Here is a 17,220-nt window from a genome sequence, read left to right as displayed (position 1 = left end):
AGCAAAAGCCGGGAATTTTCCGACACTGCGAAAAAGGAACGTCTGCCAAAAAAAAAATTTCATTTACACTTGAGCAAAACTTTGCATTTCCTCCAAACTTGGCCCTCCTCATACATTGTAAATGCGGCAGTAAAGTCTATTCAGGATGAAAACAAAGATGACAGCAAACTAGACCTTGCCAAAGAGCATTGGGAAGCCGTCCGTCGCAGCCTCGGGGGCCGGGTGTGATCCAGACTTGAGCAGAGATGTCCCTGGAAGCGAAGGTCATCCAACCTGCAGGTCTGACGTCGTGATGTTGTGATGTTGTCCCAAGTCTTGTAGCTCCTGGGACCTTTTGGGGTAATTTGTACAGCCTCGAGCACGCGGATGGGCACGATGGAGTTGCTCAAAAATGCACATTAAGCTGTAATAACCCCAGTTTGGTACCCAGCCCCATCAACGCAAGCAGAGCTGGGTCGGGCTTTCTTCAGGCAGAGAAGAAAAGAGCTAAGGAAGAGGAAAGAAATGCTCTGAAAAAAAGCCATTTGTCCCTTCGGCTTTATTCCGGCTGCAGAGCCAGAGCAGCTTGTAGCTCCAGAGAACTTTTAATAGAAATCTTCGGAATGAAATGGGCTACAGCTGTTTGCCTTGATAAATATATTTTATGCTACATGCCTCAGCCGCCATCTGTTTGCTGATACGAGCATTTCTCCTCTGCAGCAGCTGAAGAGAAGTCATCAAAGGGAATAGCAGGAGATGGGTTTCGTTGCAGGTAGAGGGGAAGAGGTGAAGTGGCCCGTGCAATGGAGTTATTCTGGCGGCTTAATGTGGCGAGGCTGTTACAAGAACAAGAGGGAAGACAGCGGGTGGGCTGGGAGGTGGGGGGGAGCTGGGGTTTTCAGGGGAAACCTGGTCTTTCTGCTGGTGTTAGCCCAGGGGAAATGCTCTGTGTAGTAGCGCGGGCCAAGGGCAACGCTTCTCGAAGGTGTTTAGATGTTTAGAGACGCGGGTAGCAGCCTAGGAGGAGTTGCAGAAGTTTGGGTGCTTAATGATCATTAAAAACGAGCGCGCTGCATCGGGAAATCCCACGAGGTGGTTTTATGCACCTGAATAACAGAAGTGATCTGACTTGGGCTTCTTGCTTCATCTCTCTCCATCCCCACCCAGGAAAATTCCCCTTCTGCAAAAGTACTTGAAGAACCACCCCCAGAAAAGCCCCCTGGAGTAAACGCCCCGTGAGCATCATATCTCCACCTGGTTTTCTCCTGCCCTCGCAGCATCGTTTCTCCAGCTCTCCCCGCTTTAGAGGGACCAGCTGAGACCCAGTGGGGAAATCGGTCCAGATGGATGAGAGAACCCAACAGAGAACCCACCACCACGTTGGTTTCACGGTTATTCGTGCTCACAGTTAAAACCCCTGCCTTGTTAAAACTTTGCTGGAGCGAGGGTTTGTGTTTGTTGGCGGTTTGTTGTTTGGGCCCCAGCTCTGCTCTGGTGGTGGTGGCGTCGGCCTGGTGGAACGCTGCTGTCGCCATGGGAGAAGGGTAATTTCCCTCCAGGAAGCTTTTGAGTTGTGTCTGTCTTGAGCCCCAGTTATAAACTTGGAAATAGAAAAAGGAAAAAGAAAAAAGAACTTCAGCATCTTCCAGGCAGTGAGCATGGAGCAGCCAGAAGTTGTGTTTAAGGGGTGCGTTTGGAGGTGTTCAGCCTCGTTTCTTGCCATGGTCGCCGCTGGCTGCTCCTGCGGCTGGTGGGAAGGAGCTCGCTGCCTTTGGCCTCAGCCTCGGAGGTGCTCTCTCACGGTGACGCAGATCTGTGCAGGTACAGGAGTGCCGATACACAGAGTTAAGGGATGATCCGACCGCCTGCGGCTGGCGTGAACGGATCTCTGCGGTTTCCTCCCTGTAGCCCTGTCAGTGGTACTCAACTTGTGAGGATACGGCTGTATTCGCTATGTAGCGTATGGACAGCTATAGAAAGGGTTTTACAGGGCTTGCGGCTGGTTTGTTTCCTTGTTTCTTCTTTTGTGTGTGTGTTTATTTTGTTTTTGCCTGGCCAGGTTACGCATGGGAGCACATAAATGTTCAGAGGGAGCAGTATGGGTGATTCCAGCTGAGACTCCTGTCTGGTGTTGAGGGTATTTAAGTTAGGTCTCGGTGCTCCTCCTGAGTAAGATGTGTTTGGCTGTCAGAGTGTTTTCCTACTGCTTGCCAGGAGGAAACCTAATCAGACAAGCATCTGTCTTCCAGCAACTTGCATAATCTTTTGTGTGTAAATTATAATATTTCAGACCCACATGACTTTGCTTGAAAAACTGGCAAAGGATGTAAGCCGGCCGCTGGAGAACTTCACTGCAGGAATCGGGTGGTCTGGTACTTCGTTGTGCGTTTCTCTTTGAGGCCCTGGTTCTGGGAGCCAAGCGCGTCGCTGCAGGTGGCAGGGATGCTTTCCTCGGGGGCGGAGGCAGTGCTAGGGGACCTTGCACAAAGTCACCTCATTCAAATGTCCCGAGCTCTAATGGGTGGAGGGAAAAAAAAAAAAAAATCAGTATTTATAGGCTGCCCAAAGCAGCACACGAGACTGTGACTCAAAAGCTGCCTCCTAATACACCTCCTCACCCTCGCTGTGTGATGGCAGAGGGATCTCTTCACACAGCTCCTCTCGCCTGTCTTTTGGCCGGACCCTCAGGCACAGTGGGTGCATGAGATGTCTAAGCCTCAGCAGCATCTTAGAGCCATTGATGAACCAGAAATAGAACGATCTCGTACTAGATTATCCACTTACAGAGACCTACAGTCGTGTAGCTGCACTTCCAGCTTGCAGGACTGATTGTAAATCCACTAAAAATAGATCTTTATTTAACACTAGTCTTACACGTGCTGCCTGTCAAAATGCTTTTAATTTTCCTTTCTGACGTGAACTATTGTATTTGGTATTCCTCTCGATGTTTCTGAGAATCATAGGCAAAAGTGCTTTTCAGTGCTCCTGCTCCTACAGAGCTAATACTATGCGTGTTCCATAAAATAAGCCTTTAAAGATTCATTTGAACACACGGAGCCATAGGACTGTTCAACAAGTGCTGTCAGAGCTGGATGTCTAGTAAATTAATAGGGGGAGTGATGTAAACTTCCATAATTAGGGATGTAGGAACCCTTGGCTATCAGTATTATAAGTAGTGTCGGGGGGGGAATCTTTTTGGGGGTGAGGAATAGCCAAGTTGTTTAAGTCGTAGCTCCTTCGGAAGGTTGACGTGGTGCTGGCGGTTGGAGAGGGATGAGGGGGGTGATGCTGGAGACTGGGCTTTGGTGGCTAAAGCCGCAGGATCTTCTCTCCTCCGGTTCTTCCATTAAGCAGTCTGTACGCTTAATATAGCTGTTGATTGGAAATTGTTCCCCTGAGCGTAGATTCTTTTATCTTTATGTAAATGCCCGTTCATGCTCAGTTTTAGGCTGTGTGTTTTGCTTGCCGTGGCTGCCGCTTGAGAGAGGTTTTATAAGCTGTGAAGGTTTTCCTTATTTTTCAGACCAGGCATATTCCATTTTGTGGATCTTGCACTCAGCTCGGCAGCGATGTGTTTCCCCTTGTCAGCTGTCTGCTCCCTTTGAGTGACGGGGGGTGACAGTTCATGAGGAAGGCACGGAAGCGTCATAACCTATGGAGGCTTTTTGATTAGTAAATGAAAAAGTGTGATGGAGCTGTATTGACTCGGAATTTAAATTGTTCACTCTCTGAATATGGCTTATCTCTTTCTTTGATCTTTTCTTTAAACTCTTTGTGTTTTCATTGTGTTTTATTTCAGGTTACATAGTTCTCAAATTTCCATCCCCTACCAGGTTATCACCACCAATGCTTATGATCTTGAAGCATCTGAAAAATACACGTTGGGTGGATATGATTTAAGAAATTCCTTTTATCACAAAATATAGTTGAAGCACAGAGCTACAGTGACATGGGTTGGGTTTTTCTTTACTTGCGGAGGTTGGAGAGGGTACAGAGATGTGAATGGTGCCCTACACAGGGGTTTTGGGGTTTTTTGCAAATGTCTTGTTCACGCGACTCCAGGAGGCAGCCTGCAGGCGTTGTGCCATGCCGCGGTGCTGCAGTGACTCAGTTCTGGATGTTGCTGATACAAATGGGGCGTTTGGGTTCCTCCACTGGCTTCTCACACAAGTCAAACCGAAAGACAGCATCGTGTTGCTGACTCCTCTAAAGCATGGGGACAAATGAAATCAGGATTGTGCATCATTGTGGCCATTAGGTTAGGGGAATTTAGACCGCAGTTACGATCAAAAAGTTCCCGAGTGAATACCCCCTCCTGCTTTTCTTGGACGTTTCAGGCCATGTCCTGTACCTACATCGCAGCCTTTTTGCTTGATCAAACCCTGAGGTCTGTTGAGTTTGGTGTTTTTTGCATTCAGAGAGCAGCACTGTCTGCTTCAATGGAAGGCGCAGGAGACGGCGCGTGTTAGGCAGCTGTAGGGTAATCTGCTCCCAAAGAAACATCGTGGTTTACATCTACTGCAGCTTATTTTTGTTCATTGTTTCCTGTTTATGTGGGTAATCTTCTTATCCACAGAAATGTCCGGTCCTCTTTTTGAATCTTGAGTTCTTGCTTCTAGACATTTTGGAGCAGTGAGTTCCACAGGCTTTAAAAAAAAAAAAAAGTATAAGCCTCTCTGGTTCTTCACATGTAAGTGGCAATTCTGTTCTTCATATAATGTATGAAAGGATGAGTTGTTATTTATTGTATTGCCTTTTTAACGTCTGGTTTTACTCATTTTTCTTTCAAAGGCAAGCAGTCCAAATCTTTTTAGTCTCTCTAGCCATAATTTTTTCCCACATCCTTTATTGTTATTGTTGTCCTTTTCTGAATTCTGTCCTTCTCTGACAAGAATTCTGACTCTTACCCGTGGTACCCTTCTTGAGATGGAGCGAAGATGAAATGAACGCAGTAATCCAAGGAAGGTACGCTATTGAATTCTATAGTTGTACAGTAATACTTTTATTGGCAGAAAAATACTGGATGCTTTGTGGAGAGGTAGGGAGGTATATGGCAGGGAGAACATTTTACATCATTAAAGGTCTCTAACCACTGTACAGTTTTGAAGGCTGTATGTGGCAGCAGCTCGGGCTAATGTATATTGAACTCTGTGGTAAAGCTTCCATCAGTTTCATGCTATGGGGTCAAGGCTAAATTCTGCTGCTTTTTCTCTCCTTCGTGTTTGTATTTCAGTTAATTAGGGACCAGATTAAGGTAAGCCTTTTGTGATGCTTACCGTGATTTAATCTTGAGGTAGCCTGAAATTTTTAGCGTGTCTTTTGCGGGTGAATAAAGTTTTAAGAGGCATATTATTGGGTCTGAACCGCAGCTTATGGAGTAGTTCTGTGAATGCAGAAGCAAATTCTGTAATGACACGTGGTCTTTCTCTCTTTTCAGGTGCTGGAAAATTACTCTGATGCTCCTATGACCCCAAAACAGATTCTGCAGGTCATAGAGGCTGAAGGACTAAAGGAAATGAGGTTAGTATTGATGATTTTGTCTAAAACACAGTGTGGAGCATGGGGGAGGCTGCGTATGAAGGCTTGTGTTGCTTCGTGCAATTCTGCCTCAATCTCCAGCCCGCTATTCTTCTTCCTTTTTTTTCTTTCCAGCATGGCAATTTCAGATGACAGTACAGACACTTATATACAGGTTATGTGTGTTGGTTTTTTTCTTTGACATTATCTGGAAGCTGTTCTTGGATTTTTTGATAACATACAGAGTCCCCTTCATCCGCCTATTGTAAAATAAATGCCTATTACAGCTCAGACTCCGGCATTGTGTTGTACTTGCCACTTACTTGGATAGTTCTCTCATAAGTAGCTCCCAGTAGTTTCTGCTATGGTGACTCTCATTTGAGAACAGTTTGTGTTTTGTCTCCTCTGATGCTTCATTTCTAGAGCAGACATTATGTTTTAGGAGACTCAAAAAAGTCTTTATTTTGTATTACTGTACTGGCTTCTGCTCAGATTTTCGAGCACCGTGATAGCGCAGCTCACACTGTTGTGGCTCTTGGCGTTGTATGGAGGAGATGCCCATCTCAAGGTGGGTTTTGTATGGAAAAGAACCTGATATGGAGCCTCGGATACGACAGGAGTGGGAGACTGTTTTCCTTGATTAAGTTCCTGTGAATTTCCATCTGCTTCTGTGACAGTAGTAGAAGAGAAATACAGAGTGTCTTGCAGATCAAAGAAAGTAGGTAACCGTGATAGTCCAAATGCCTCATTTAGTGCTGCCTGGCAAAAAAAAAAAAGGAAGTTTGACTACCAGGGACAGAAAAAGCAGTCTCTTTTGGGTGCTTCCCATTGACCTCTGGGGAATCCAGATGCTTGGGCTGTTTCTAGTCTTGCTTCCCCTCACCTTGATTCTGTGGACTGTTTTCCACTGTGGTCTCTGCGTTTCCTGAACCTGTACTTCACCTAGCTTCGGAAGGTAAACTCGTTTCTGCTGCGACCTTACAACTCAAAATGTTAGCTTGTTTCTGCTCCTTATTTGTGTCTGAAATCAGGAAACAGCTGGGATGGTTTGAAGAGTGAAAATGGATGCGTACAGAGGTGTGGTGTGTAGGAGTTGCCATTGTTTGGAGAGGGATGATGCCGGCGGGTGTTGCTGCATCAATATCGGAGCTGTTAGAACGCCCACCTGCCACTGGCGATCCTTGCCTTGGAGATCTTCGTTGGTTTAGATATGGGCGGTGGTTTCACAGCTCTGAGTAGAATTCAGACAGGCTTTTAATGAGGACCTTCATATAGCTTTGTTTTAATCGGTACTCTGCGCCTTTCTTACATTAGTCCTTTTATTTGAGTAGGTAGTTAAAAGTCTACGTGCATAGGCTGTCCTCTGCTAAAGGTAATAGTAGGTCTTTTTTCACATACATATGAATTATCTTGGTGCTCTCCCAGTTTTGACAAGTGACCTGTCCCAGTATGTAACTAAAGACCAGACTTTGGAACGTGTCAAGCTAAATCCCACAGAGCTAAATCGTTCCTTAAAGGTCTGTGTTTTCCCTTCAGGATATCTGCTTTTCCTTCTCCGGTCATTAATTCTCTGCTTTAAGAAAAGGCTGTGTTTTTTTTTTTTTTCCCCGAGCGTAATTGTTCACAGAATAAAGGCAGTGATCCCGCCTGGCTAAATATGCAGTGGACTTTGCTGGTACTTGTATAGAAGCCCTTCCTGAAACTCTGTTTCCTGAAGGAAATAGCTTGGTGGCTCGAGATGTTTTTCCCTTTGAGTCAATCCTGAGTTGGTGTTCCTGGTTTCGGGGGTCACGCTGGTCTGCTGGGAGGGCCGTGTTCCGTACGGGCGGCAGTAGTGGTCCCGCGTGGCTGATGCTGGAGGCAGGACGCTTGGGCCCAGCAGCATAGCGGAGTTCTAGCTCCTAGGAGAGTTTTAATTGTTTGCTTTTTTCCTCAGTTCGGGGAAAACTATTAATTTGGCTATTCTATGAAAGTGTGCTCTGTGGCTGGTTAGTGTGCTTGGAGCGTTCTGTTAAACACAGACGGGAAACCACTGTCTAACAGGACAGAAGGCTGGGATTTTTTTTTTGTAGTATCTAAAAGTGATACAGGGTAATTTTGTCTCTTGCCAAGGCTTGTGAAGAAATGTCCAAAAAATAAGCGCATTCAGGGTGGAAACAGAAATTGGTTTGAGTTTTCAATTTGAGAAATGATTTTGTTTGAAATATTTTGTCTCAACCCAGTCTTCAGTTTCACTTTTAGCGATAATGAAATCGATACTGCTTTGATGTCTCTTCCAGGTAACTTTCTGCCTGTACATGTGTGACGTATTGGAAAACATGAGATTACGTGGCACAGAAGTTCCATCAGTGTGAGCGTAGGATGGTTGCTTCAACCAGGGAGTTACATAGGGCTTGACAGATTAGTGCATCGGACCTTTTATATCTAACTCCGCTAGTGCAGTTTTGTCTGTGACATGTCAGGGGAGACATTCCAGAAACACGTACGTGTACAATTTATGCTGGTTTTGTTTACATCTTTCTACCACTGAATAAATCTGGGTTTTTTGTAGAAGTCAATCCAACTCTGAAACTTTCAAGCAGAGAAAGGGAGGAAACAGGTCATAAAAATTAGAAATGTCTAAAAATGGCTGAGAGTGACTTTAAAATTGGCGTAACGTTGCCTGATTTCTGCTGATTGCTGTGGTGTGTTGAGGCTGATGTACAGGTCAAAAAGGAAAACAGTAATACTGCTCTGACTGAAGTGCCTGTCCCGTAAAGTTAATGAGCATCATCTCTGTTCCTCTCAGCTAAACGATGCCCTTTTAAACAAGTCTTTTGGGCTGTTTTCTTGATAAGGCCATTCCTAAAACTCACTGGTTTTCTTTCTTTCTCTGTTCCAGTGGCACTTCTCCCCTCGCCTGCCTCAACGCCATGCTCCATTCCAATTCAAGGGGAGGTGACGGACTCTTTTACAAACTGCCTGGACGCATCAGCCTTTTCACGCTCAAGGTAAGCGCTGAGTTCCCGCTCGCAACTGAGGGCTGAGGTGCGAGTTCTGCTCGTTCTGCATAGCTGAGTGTTAAACTGTCACAGAGCATCATAAGAGCTGAATGTGCTGCATGTGAGATCAGCATGTGAAAGAGTGCCTGGAATTCATTATTTCATTAGAGTTTGTACCTTTCAGCTATATTTGGCCATATATATGATAAATTCATTTTTAAAAAAAAAACCTATTACTTCTTGAATTGCACAAGCAAGATAAATCCTCTTACTGCGGTACTTGGTGTCCAGCTCAGGTGGCTGCTTATCAAAACAGTCCCATTCACTCCTTTTCTGGCAGCCACACGGGAACGCAGACAACCAATAAATTAAATTGGTCCGGAAGCTTGTAGCTACAAGTAAAATCTTGATAGGAAAATGTATATTCGTTCTTCTGGTTGGCTGTTTTGTGTTCCGCTGCATTCTGTTTATATTTAGTGTAACCATTTTCCTCAGATCTTGAGGTCTCTCTGGAATGCTTTTTATTTTTAGTTTATTGTCCCAATAATCTTAAATGTTAAAAATGTTTCTGGTCTTACACTTTTCTTTTGCATTGTTTTGTACTGTTGGATTCTCTGATAAATATCAGCTTGATAGGCAACAGGTATCTCGGCTCTTTTGTTTGCATTTTTTTTTCTGCTGTCAGAAAATTGTGTTGAATTGCCATATTTTGCTGGAAACAGATGGAATTTAAATGGCTTTGATTATACAAGCAGTAAATAAATCTCCTAAGCTAACTATCTTAGTAGCTGGCTGCTCTGATGCTGCCTATTCTTTTGCAGTAAGAATGAGATATTTCTCTCCATTAGAAACTACTTATTTGCAGAAAAGTGCAGCCTTTGATTAACGTTATGTATTTCGGGTGTTTAAGTTACTCATCTAGGAGGTGTCTATGAAGTGTTCTAATAGTTTAGATGACTTCTGTTCCACTATAAGCCCAAATGTACTTAAAAACGTCTTTCTGCATCAAAGATTAAAATAGGGAAGACGAAAAAAACCAAAGCTTAAAAACTATATCCACTAAACCGTCTGTTCCCATTGGTTTAAGTCGTGGTGGTTGGGAAGGAGGACTGTAGCCACCCCGGTTCTGTTTGCCCGTTTAGAAGGATGCCTTGCAGTGGTCTCGGAACCTGTCTGTGCCAGAAGGGGAGGAGCTGGAGGATACAGCCGATGCAGAAAGCTGCGAGTCCAATGAAGCAAGCACTGTGAGTGGTGATAATGATGGTAAGTGTCTAATGACATTAATCTTAAACTGTAGGATCTACTTCGGTGTCTGACTGAGTGCCCATCTCTTTCAGTGTCTCTTGATGAAACCTCCTCTAATGCCTCGTGTTCCACTGAATCTCAGAGCCGGGGACCCGCCACTACCAGGGAGAGCTACAGAACTGCCTCCCAGGTAGGAAAAAGTGGGAGCCTGAAGCCTCTCAAGGGGTGCTTTCGTTACTGCAAGGTAGTTGGGCTAGTGTGACAGGGACTAGTTGCGCACAGGTACCTCAGAGTTATGGGGCTGTCCCCTTAGGTGGGGAGTTTGCCATATGGGGGAGGGATCGTATACAGGGAGGTAATTCTCTGCTATTCATAAATGTAATGGCACCTGAAGATTCACCTAGGAGCTAGGTAGTTCTTTAACTGGGAAATGTGCTGCTTAGAATCTTATTTTACCCCTCCATAATGTCTTTGTTCCTTTGGTTTGTTTTTCATTTCTTTCTGGACCGCAGACAACCAAACAAAAGAAAAAGACTGGTGTAATGCTGCCGCGTGTTGTCTTAACACCACTGAAAGTAAATGGGGCACACATGGAGTCTGCCTCCGGTGAGCATTGCTTTTGTTGTGGCGGTTTTCTGATGACGGCATAGATAGCTTTTATCAGTTGTCCCTAGTTAGCTATAAGTTTGCCTGAGGATTTCTTTAACGCTTGGTGTGAATGCTTGTGTATGTTTAACTCCATCAAAAGAGTCAGTAACAGGGCAATACCCTGTATTAATGGATCTGTTATTAGCAGATAATTCTTGTATATTACACCACTCTCCCAAGTTGGGCTTCTGCTGTTCTTTGTGTATTTTTATGCAATTGTTTTGCTTTTAGGCTTCACAGGAAGGCATGCTGATGGGGAGAGCAGCAGCACATCCAGCAGCAGCAGCAGCTCTTTGGCCCTTTGCAAAGCCACCTTGCGTAGTAGAACAGAAATAAACAGGGATCCTCCGCAGCTTCTGAGAGGTATCCGAAAGCCGACAGCTGGTAGGTGCTTCGAATTCAAGTGAGAAGAATAATTGGCTATAAAAGCAGGCAATGCTGAAGTCCGTGTATATCTGAGGAAACACCAAGATTCTCTTCCTTCAGAGAGTATATGACAATCTTAAGGCTCGCAAAGCAAGACCTTCCTCCCCAAACGTTAACGAGACAGTTATTTAAAAGTTTGCCTACTCTGAAGAGCAGCATTGAGAATTGCACCTGAATGTGACAAAAAAGTGACCTCATATCAAAGTTCTGGACGCACGTCTATTGAGTAGTGTTTGAGAGTCTTTCTTAATACTTGAATGTTACAGTCTTTTCTCGTGTATCTTGCTCCTTTTGCGGTAGTAGTTTGACATTAATTTCTTGCCCAGAATTCTGAAATACTTTTCTACAACAATGTTTATTTTATTTGCCTGTCCTTAAACTACAGGGCAAATGAAACGAAACAGGGGTGAGGATATTGACTTTGAGACACCTGGTTCCATTTTGGTCAATACAAACCTGCGAGCTCTGATAAACTCCAGAACCTTTAATGCGCTCCCGTCACACTTCCAGCAGCAGCTTCTTTACCTCCTTCCAGAAGTTGACAGACAGGTATGAGGCCGCAGCACTTGGGTGTTTTCCATTCACTGCATCCCCTCTCCCTTGTGGAACAGTTGGAGTCAATGTTTTGTTTGTCCTGGGTTTGTCCCGTTAGGTTGGGGCTGATGGGCTGATGCGTCTCAGCGGCAGTGCTCTGAATAATGAGTTCTTCACCCACGCTGCGCAGAGCTGGAGAGAACGACTAGCTGATGGTGAGTAGGTTTGCTTTCCTAAGTGGCTGGAGAATTAGGTACTCATTTTACGGGATTTTTTTTGTTTTTCTTTTACAGTTAATGAATGGGAATTTAGTCCAGTTTTGCAATGTACCTGGCTATGGTGCCCCCAACTTTTCTTCACTTTTTTTTTCTCTTTAAAATCAAAGATGTGTTTCCTTTGGTGCCATGGGACCTTCCAAACGAAGTGGTTGAGGTTTAAAGTAGTGTCAGAACTTATTTTTCCTTAAATGGTGGGCTGTGTCTCATAAAACACTGGGGTTTTTTTCAGACTTTTTTGAGGCTGTGTGACCATTTCCCTTGTGGAGTTGCAGGCAGCACGTGGATCCATACTAAAGTGGAGAGCAGGGTGACAACAGAAAATCTTTCCTTCATATACATAGCTACTGTGCAATACTGTTAAAACACAAAAGGTTGCATCTGCAGAATCAGTATTGTTTGGAACTGAATTTCAGTCTCTTGCTTCCATGTAGGTGAATTCACTCATGAGATGCAAGTTCGAATTCGGCAGGAGATGGAAAAGGAAAAGAGAGTGGAGCAATGGAAAGAGAAGTTCTTTGAGGACTACTATGGACAAAAGTGAGAAATTTTACCTCATCTGTCCTGTTTTATCTGTGTTTGTGCAGGTGGCAGAGTGTGTTTCTGCTTGTGGATACCTGAGAAGATGCAGCATGAACTCCTTGAAAAAAATACAGGTTGTGGAGTGAATCATTCAGACTGTTGCTCCAGGGAAATCCTTCGTGGGAGTTGGCTGGGTCACAGCAGAATTTTGTAGCCCGTCTGTTTTGTTTCCAAGACAAGTTAATATTACTTGTTTTCCATCACAGATATTTACATTTTCTTATTTTTCTCATTCGCTGTGATAGTAATGTGGGATAGTAAATGTATAGGTTATCTCATTGCAGACTGACTTGATGAGGTTTCGATGAGTCTGCGCTTTGTAATCTGTGTTACTATTTATAGTGGTGACAGTACAGCTATAAGTGAAAGATGAAATGCTTAAATTAGGATGGGCTTTAGCTTTTAGCTAGTTTTTATGTTTGCCTCATAGGTTGGGCTTGACCCAAGAAGAATCCCAGGAGCAGAATTTGGTGCAAGAAGATGCTGAGAACAGGACAGGACTGTCTGTTAAGGGGGAAGCAAGACTGCCGCGCGGTCCTTCCACACGGCAGAGAGATGGGCACTTCAAGAAACGCACCCGGGCTGACCTGCGATGCAGAGCCAGGAGGAGCCTGTACAAACTGCGCGAATCTGAGCAAACGGAGGCTTCCAAAGAGACTGCTTCTGTGGGATCAGATGCCTCTCTTCATAAAGAGACAAAGCCTGAGATAGACCTCAAGAAAGACGATCTGACAAGCCCTTCGGCTGCAGTACTGAAGCCAGAGAGTTCAGAATTGCACCTCTCCGCAGAGACTTCCAAATTACACAGTAAATCAGAAGATTTGTCATTGGCAGCTTCAAACAGAATTCCCAGTTTGCCCCAGGAGAACTCTGCTCGGGAGACCAAGGACCAGAAGAGGAAATGCTTTGAGGAGGCTGCCTCTGCATCTTTCCCCGAAAAGAAGCCCCGGCTTGAAGATCGTCAGTCCTTTCGTAACACAATTGAAAGTGTTCACCCAGAAAAGCCACAGCCTACTAAAGAGGAGCCAAAAGTCCCACCCATCCGGGTAGGAAAGAGAATTACTGCTGCTTGGTGTCTCAGGGCTGTCATGCTCAGTAGCATGAAAACATTATTAAAATGTCAAGTGTTGTCATCTTAAGGGAAGAAGTGGAAGGGTTTAATTGGTAGAGCTGGCTAAGTACCTCTGATTACCACAGTTTACTATCTTATTTAGACAGGCAAAGAATGGAAAATCATTCCAAGGTCTTTGCACAAGAGCGCAGGGTAACCTTGGCTTACTCTGTTAGTTCGCATTTCTGTGGATACAGAAATCACGTTTCCTGAAACTAGCTGAGTTGTTGCAGAAGAGACCTTCAGATCATATTCTTTATCCTGTGTAATTTCTCAGTTTCTTTCCTTTGGGGCAGAATCTTAGTATTCCTTCTGACTTTTCCCATTTTGACTGGAGGTATCCATCTTGTTAGCTTCAAGGTATTCATCCTGATGTAAAGGAGACCATTTTGATTTCTGAAGATCTGAATGCAAATCACTCATTTCCTATTTGTCTGCTGGCTCTGGTAAAACAATGTTAATATTAAGCGAGCTTTATGTATTACATGACAGAGCACATAAGCAGAGGTTATGGGGTGCATGCTACTTGGCCAAAATTAGTTTTTAAGTTGGAATTTTAATTTTTTGTTGAATTCTTGTGATAAGAATTGCGATGAACAGATGCTAATAAAATGCATTTCGTTGCCTGAAGATGGTCAGCTGTTAGAACTAATTGCTTTTCCCTTTCTTTCAGATTCAACTTTCACGTATTAAACCACCCTGGGTGGTTAAAGGTCAGCCCGCTTACCAGATATGCCCCAGGATCATCCCCAACACGGAGTCCTCCAGCCGGGGCAGGACTGGGGCCAGAACACTCGCAGACATTAAAGCCCGTGCTTTGCAAGCCCGAGCCCAGCGAGAAGCTGCTACAGCCGCCATTGGAGGTGGGGGTGGCCCAGGTGGAGGGAGAAGCACCGATGAGGGAGGTGGTGGAGGAGAATCCAGCAGCCGTACAGAGCACAGGAAATCAAAGAGAACTCATGGAAAGCGTTCGTCAGATCTACAACGAACACAATTACTGTCGTCTCTCCATCTGAATGGAGAAAAGGCTGACACTGAGGTGGCTGCTCAGGAGGTTAACGCGAATTCCTTCGTCTCTTCAAGACCAGACCCCCTTTCTTCAAAGAGCGAGGGAAGCGGTGCTCTGGAATGCGCTGCAGGCACTAGCTCAGGGGAAGCTCATCCTGGTGATGGTTCACCTAGAAGGCAGTTCTGTGATGCTTTGACTGGGTCATCCTTAGACAATGCAACTTCTGAGAGGCAGGAGGAAAGCCCTGAGCAGCTCCTCTGTGACCCAAGGACCGAAACCCCATCTTGTGTTGCATCACAGGAGAGGCAAAGTACAAAGCTGAAATGTGTGGTTCCTCCAGTGAATGGTCTGTCGTGTTCTCAGGTGCAGGGAGCTGTGATCAGTCCTACAGGAGATAGGGTTGTGTCAGAACTCAAAGATGTTAGTGCTCCTGCTGTAAAGGTGGATTGTCATCCTGACATAAAGGAAAATTCCTTCAGTCATCCTCCTCTTCAGCCAGAATTGTCATCAGGCGGTAAAGAATGCCATGAGCCAGAAATGGTATCTAGATTTAGATTCAATGGCTCTGAAACATTTGTGGAAAAATCTTTCTCTGATAGTGATAACTCCAAATCAGCAACTACTGGAGTGGAGAAAGCAGTCCCTGTACTGTATAACTTTTCACACCTGCAGGCAGAGAAAGAGAGTGATGGCAAAGTAAGTAATGAAGAACAGAATACAGAGTCTCTGGGGAAACACTCTTTACACGATGACTTTATTTCCCAGAATAGGATAGATAGCTCTGAAAAACTTCTGCAGCTGAGGGAGAGGTGCCCCAGAACAGAACCAGAAAATGCACATCAGCCACTGCGAGAGACTCAAGAGTTCAAGACAAACGGAGATGATGAAATACAAAGTACACACAGTGAAACAACAGATACTGCTTCAGATTTTGAAGGAGACGTAGCTGATGAGAATATAGAGATGGATATATGTTTCAGAAGTGTCAGCTATAGGGACATGGCTGGGAAAGACTCCTCGTGTCACAGCAGTACTGAGAGATGTGGTAGGATTAGATCAAAATCATCTGTGGAAACAGATAGAGTGGCCTACGTTGTGGACTTCCCTGCAGTCGCAGTGAGGAGCACTGCACCGCCATCACAGAGATGGGGACCACCACATGCACCATTGCCCCAGAAACCCGAGCGGCCGACGGGTTCTGCTCGGCCCGTATCCTCTGTTGAAACCAACAACCCTTTGGTGATGCAGCTGCTTAAGGGGAACCTTCCACTGGAAGAAGCTCTCCCAGTATCTCACGCCAACATCAAGCTGGAAATCACACAGCCGCCTTTGGACAAGCAGTCAGAAAGCCTCTCCCTTCAAATGGAGAGAGGTAGCAGTTGCTATTTTGGCAAAGAATCTTCTCCAGATGTAGGAATAAAGACGAGTGGCCTAAGCAGGAGTGATGACTTCCACTCAATGAGACCTTCCGTAGATCCCCAGGAGAAGTGCGGACCAGGGGCAGCATTGCCTAGAGCAGAGGATGCGGAGGATCGGTCTATTCCAGAAAAACATTCCAAAGTTAGTTCGACTTTAAGCTGCCAAGACCAACTGGCAAATGTGGCAAGTGCCTCTCAGAAGCCTGAAGATATGGGTCCTCGGGAAAGAACATTTTCTTCCTGTAGCTTTGAGGAGCAGAAGGAGTTGCCCAAGGTCCATCAGGTGCCACAGCACAACTCATTAACAAGTGTCATCACAAATAAAAGTCCAGAGAAGTTGAATGCCTCTACGGAGCCTCGGTTTTTATCTCCAATGGTAACTTCTCTTGGTCCAAATCAGACAGAGGGTACAGCGGTCAATAAAAATTATGTTGGCGCTCAAGGCAAAAAACTCTTTGGTTCTGCTTTTCCTTGCAACCCCAGTGTTAGACTACATCACTCCAGGGCTTTGGATCAAGTTTCAGCCATGGGAACCTTGTCTCCCAGCAAACAGATTCCTCTGAACAAGAGCTGTGCGTCAGGAGAAGGAATGCCAGCTGCAAGGGAAGAATGGACTTCAAAGCAGCACACCAACACCCTGGGAGGAACAAAAAATGAGAATGTGTTGGCATGTGGGAGCCCAGCCAAGAGTAACGCGGAGAACCGGAAGGATGCAGCACAAAACCCCGTGGAGCTGACTGAGCATTTGCAAAGTGTTCCGCTGGTTATGGACTTGCCATTTTTTAAGTTTTCGAGGGAACCAGGAAAAGGACACAATCACCCTTTGGAGCCTTCTTCCATACCCTCTCAGCTCAATATCAAGCAAGCGTTTTATGGGAAGCTTTCTAAGCTGCAGCTTAATTCCACCAGCTTTAATTATTCATCCAACACTCCAGCTTTTCCCAGAAGTCTTGCTGGAAGCATGATGCAGCTAACCCACAAAGCGAACTTTGCTGCAAACCACAATACGTCCCTTTCTGTGCAGATGTTTGCTGATAGCAGCAGTGTTGACGAGATATCGTTCAAGTGCTCGTGCAGCCTTAAAGCCATGATCATGTGTAAAGGCTGCGGGGCGTTTTGTCACGATGACTGTATAGGACCCTCTAAGCTTTGTGTATTGTGCCTTGTGGTGAGATAATAAATTATGGCCATGGGACAAATTGTATATTCAGTGTGTGTATTTTGATAACGACTGATCCTAAAACCTGTACACAAAATACTATTCTGTTTATAGTAGAAATGCTATTACACTTTGTTTTGGTGAGGAAAGTTGACTTGCCTTCCCACTCAAATCTACAGTGCAAACCCCTTTCTTGCTCACGGTTACACTCCAGCCTCTGTGGGCTGCGCCCCACTGGAGCGATCCTTCTGCTTAGTGCTATTGTGGAAATACTGATTGTGCTCTGGTACCCGTGCTGAGGCTAACACCTGAGTGAGAGGCAGTTTGCTGTGGCAA

At 45.1% G+C, this 17,220-nt stretch overlaps 1 protein-coding gene across 1 annotated transcript; it reads left to right on the top strand.

Annotated features, from left to right (window-relative positions):
- Positions 1 to 1,596: 1,596 nt before the first annotated feature.
- Positions 1,597 to 16,902, top strand: ASXL1 (additional sex combs like transcriptional regulator 1). Its single transcript, XM_009893390.1, has 12 exons — positions 1,597 to 1,635; positions 5,417 to 5,499; positions 8,378 to 8,486; positions 9,620 to 9,740; positions 9,815 to 9,912; positions 10,235 to 10,328; positions 10,602 to 10,754; positions 11,182 to 11,345; positions 11,449 to 11,545; positions 12,040 to 12,145; positions 12,618 to 13,233; positions 13,972 to 16,902. The coding sequence occupies exons 2-12, from the start codon at positions 5,444 to 5,446 to the stop codon at positions 16,900 to 16,902; spliced, it is 4,545 nt and encodes a 1,514-aa protein (XP_009891692.1). The 5' UTR covers positions 1,597 to 1,635; positions 5,417 to 5,443.
- Positions 16,903 to 17,220: the final 318 nt, after the last annotated feature.

This window comes from Charadrius vociferus, unplaced genomic scaffold (genome assembly GCF_000708025.1).
Source record: "Charadrius vociferus isolate BGI_N301 unplaced genomic scaffold, ASM70802v2 scaffold259, whole genome shotgun sequence".
In the NCBI taxonomy this organism is placed as follows: domain Eukaryota; kingdom Metazoa; phylum Chordata; class Aves; order Charadriiformes; family Charadriidae; genus Charadrius; species Charadrius vociferus.
The sequence above is the reverse complement of the archived record's forward strand: the minus strand, read 5'-3'. Positions and strand labels throughout refer to the sequence as shown.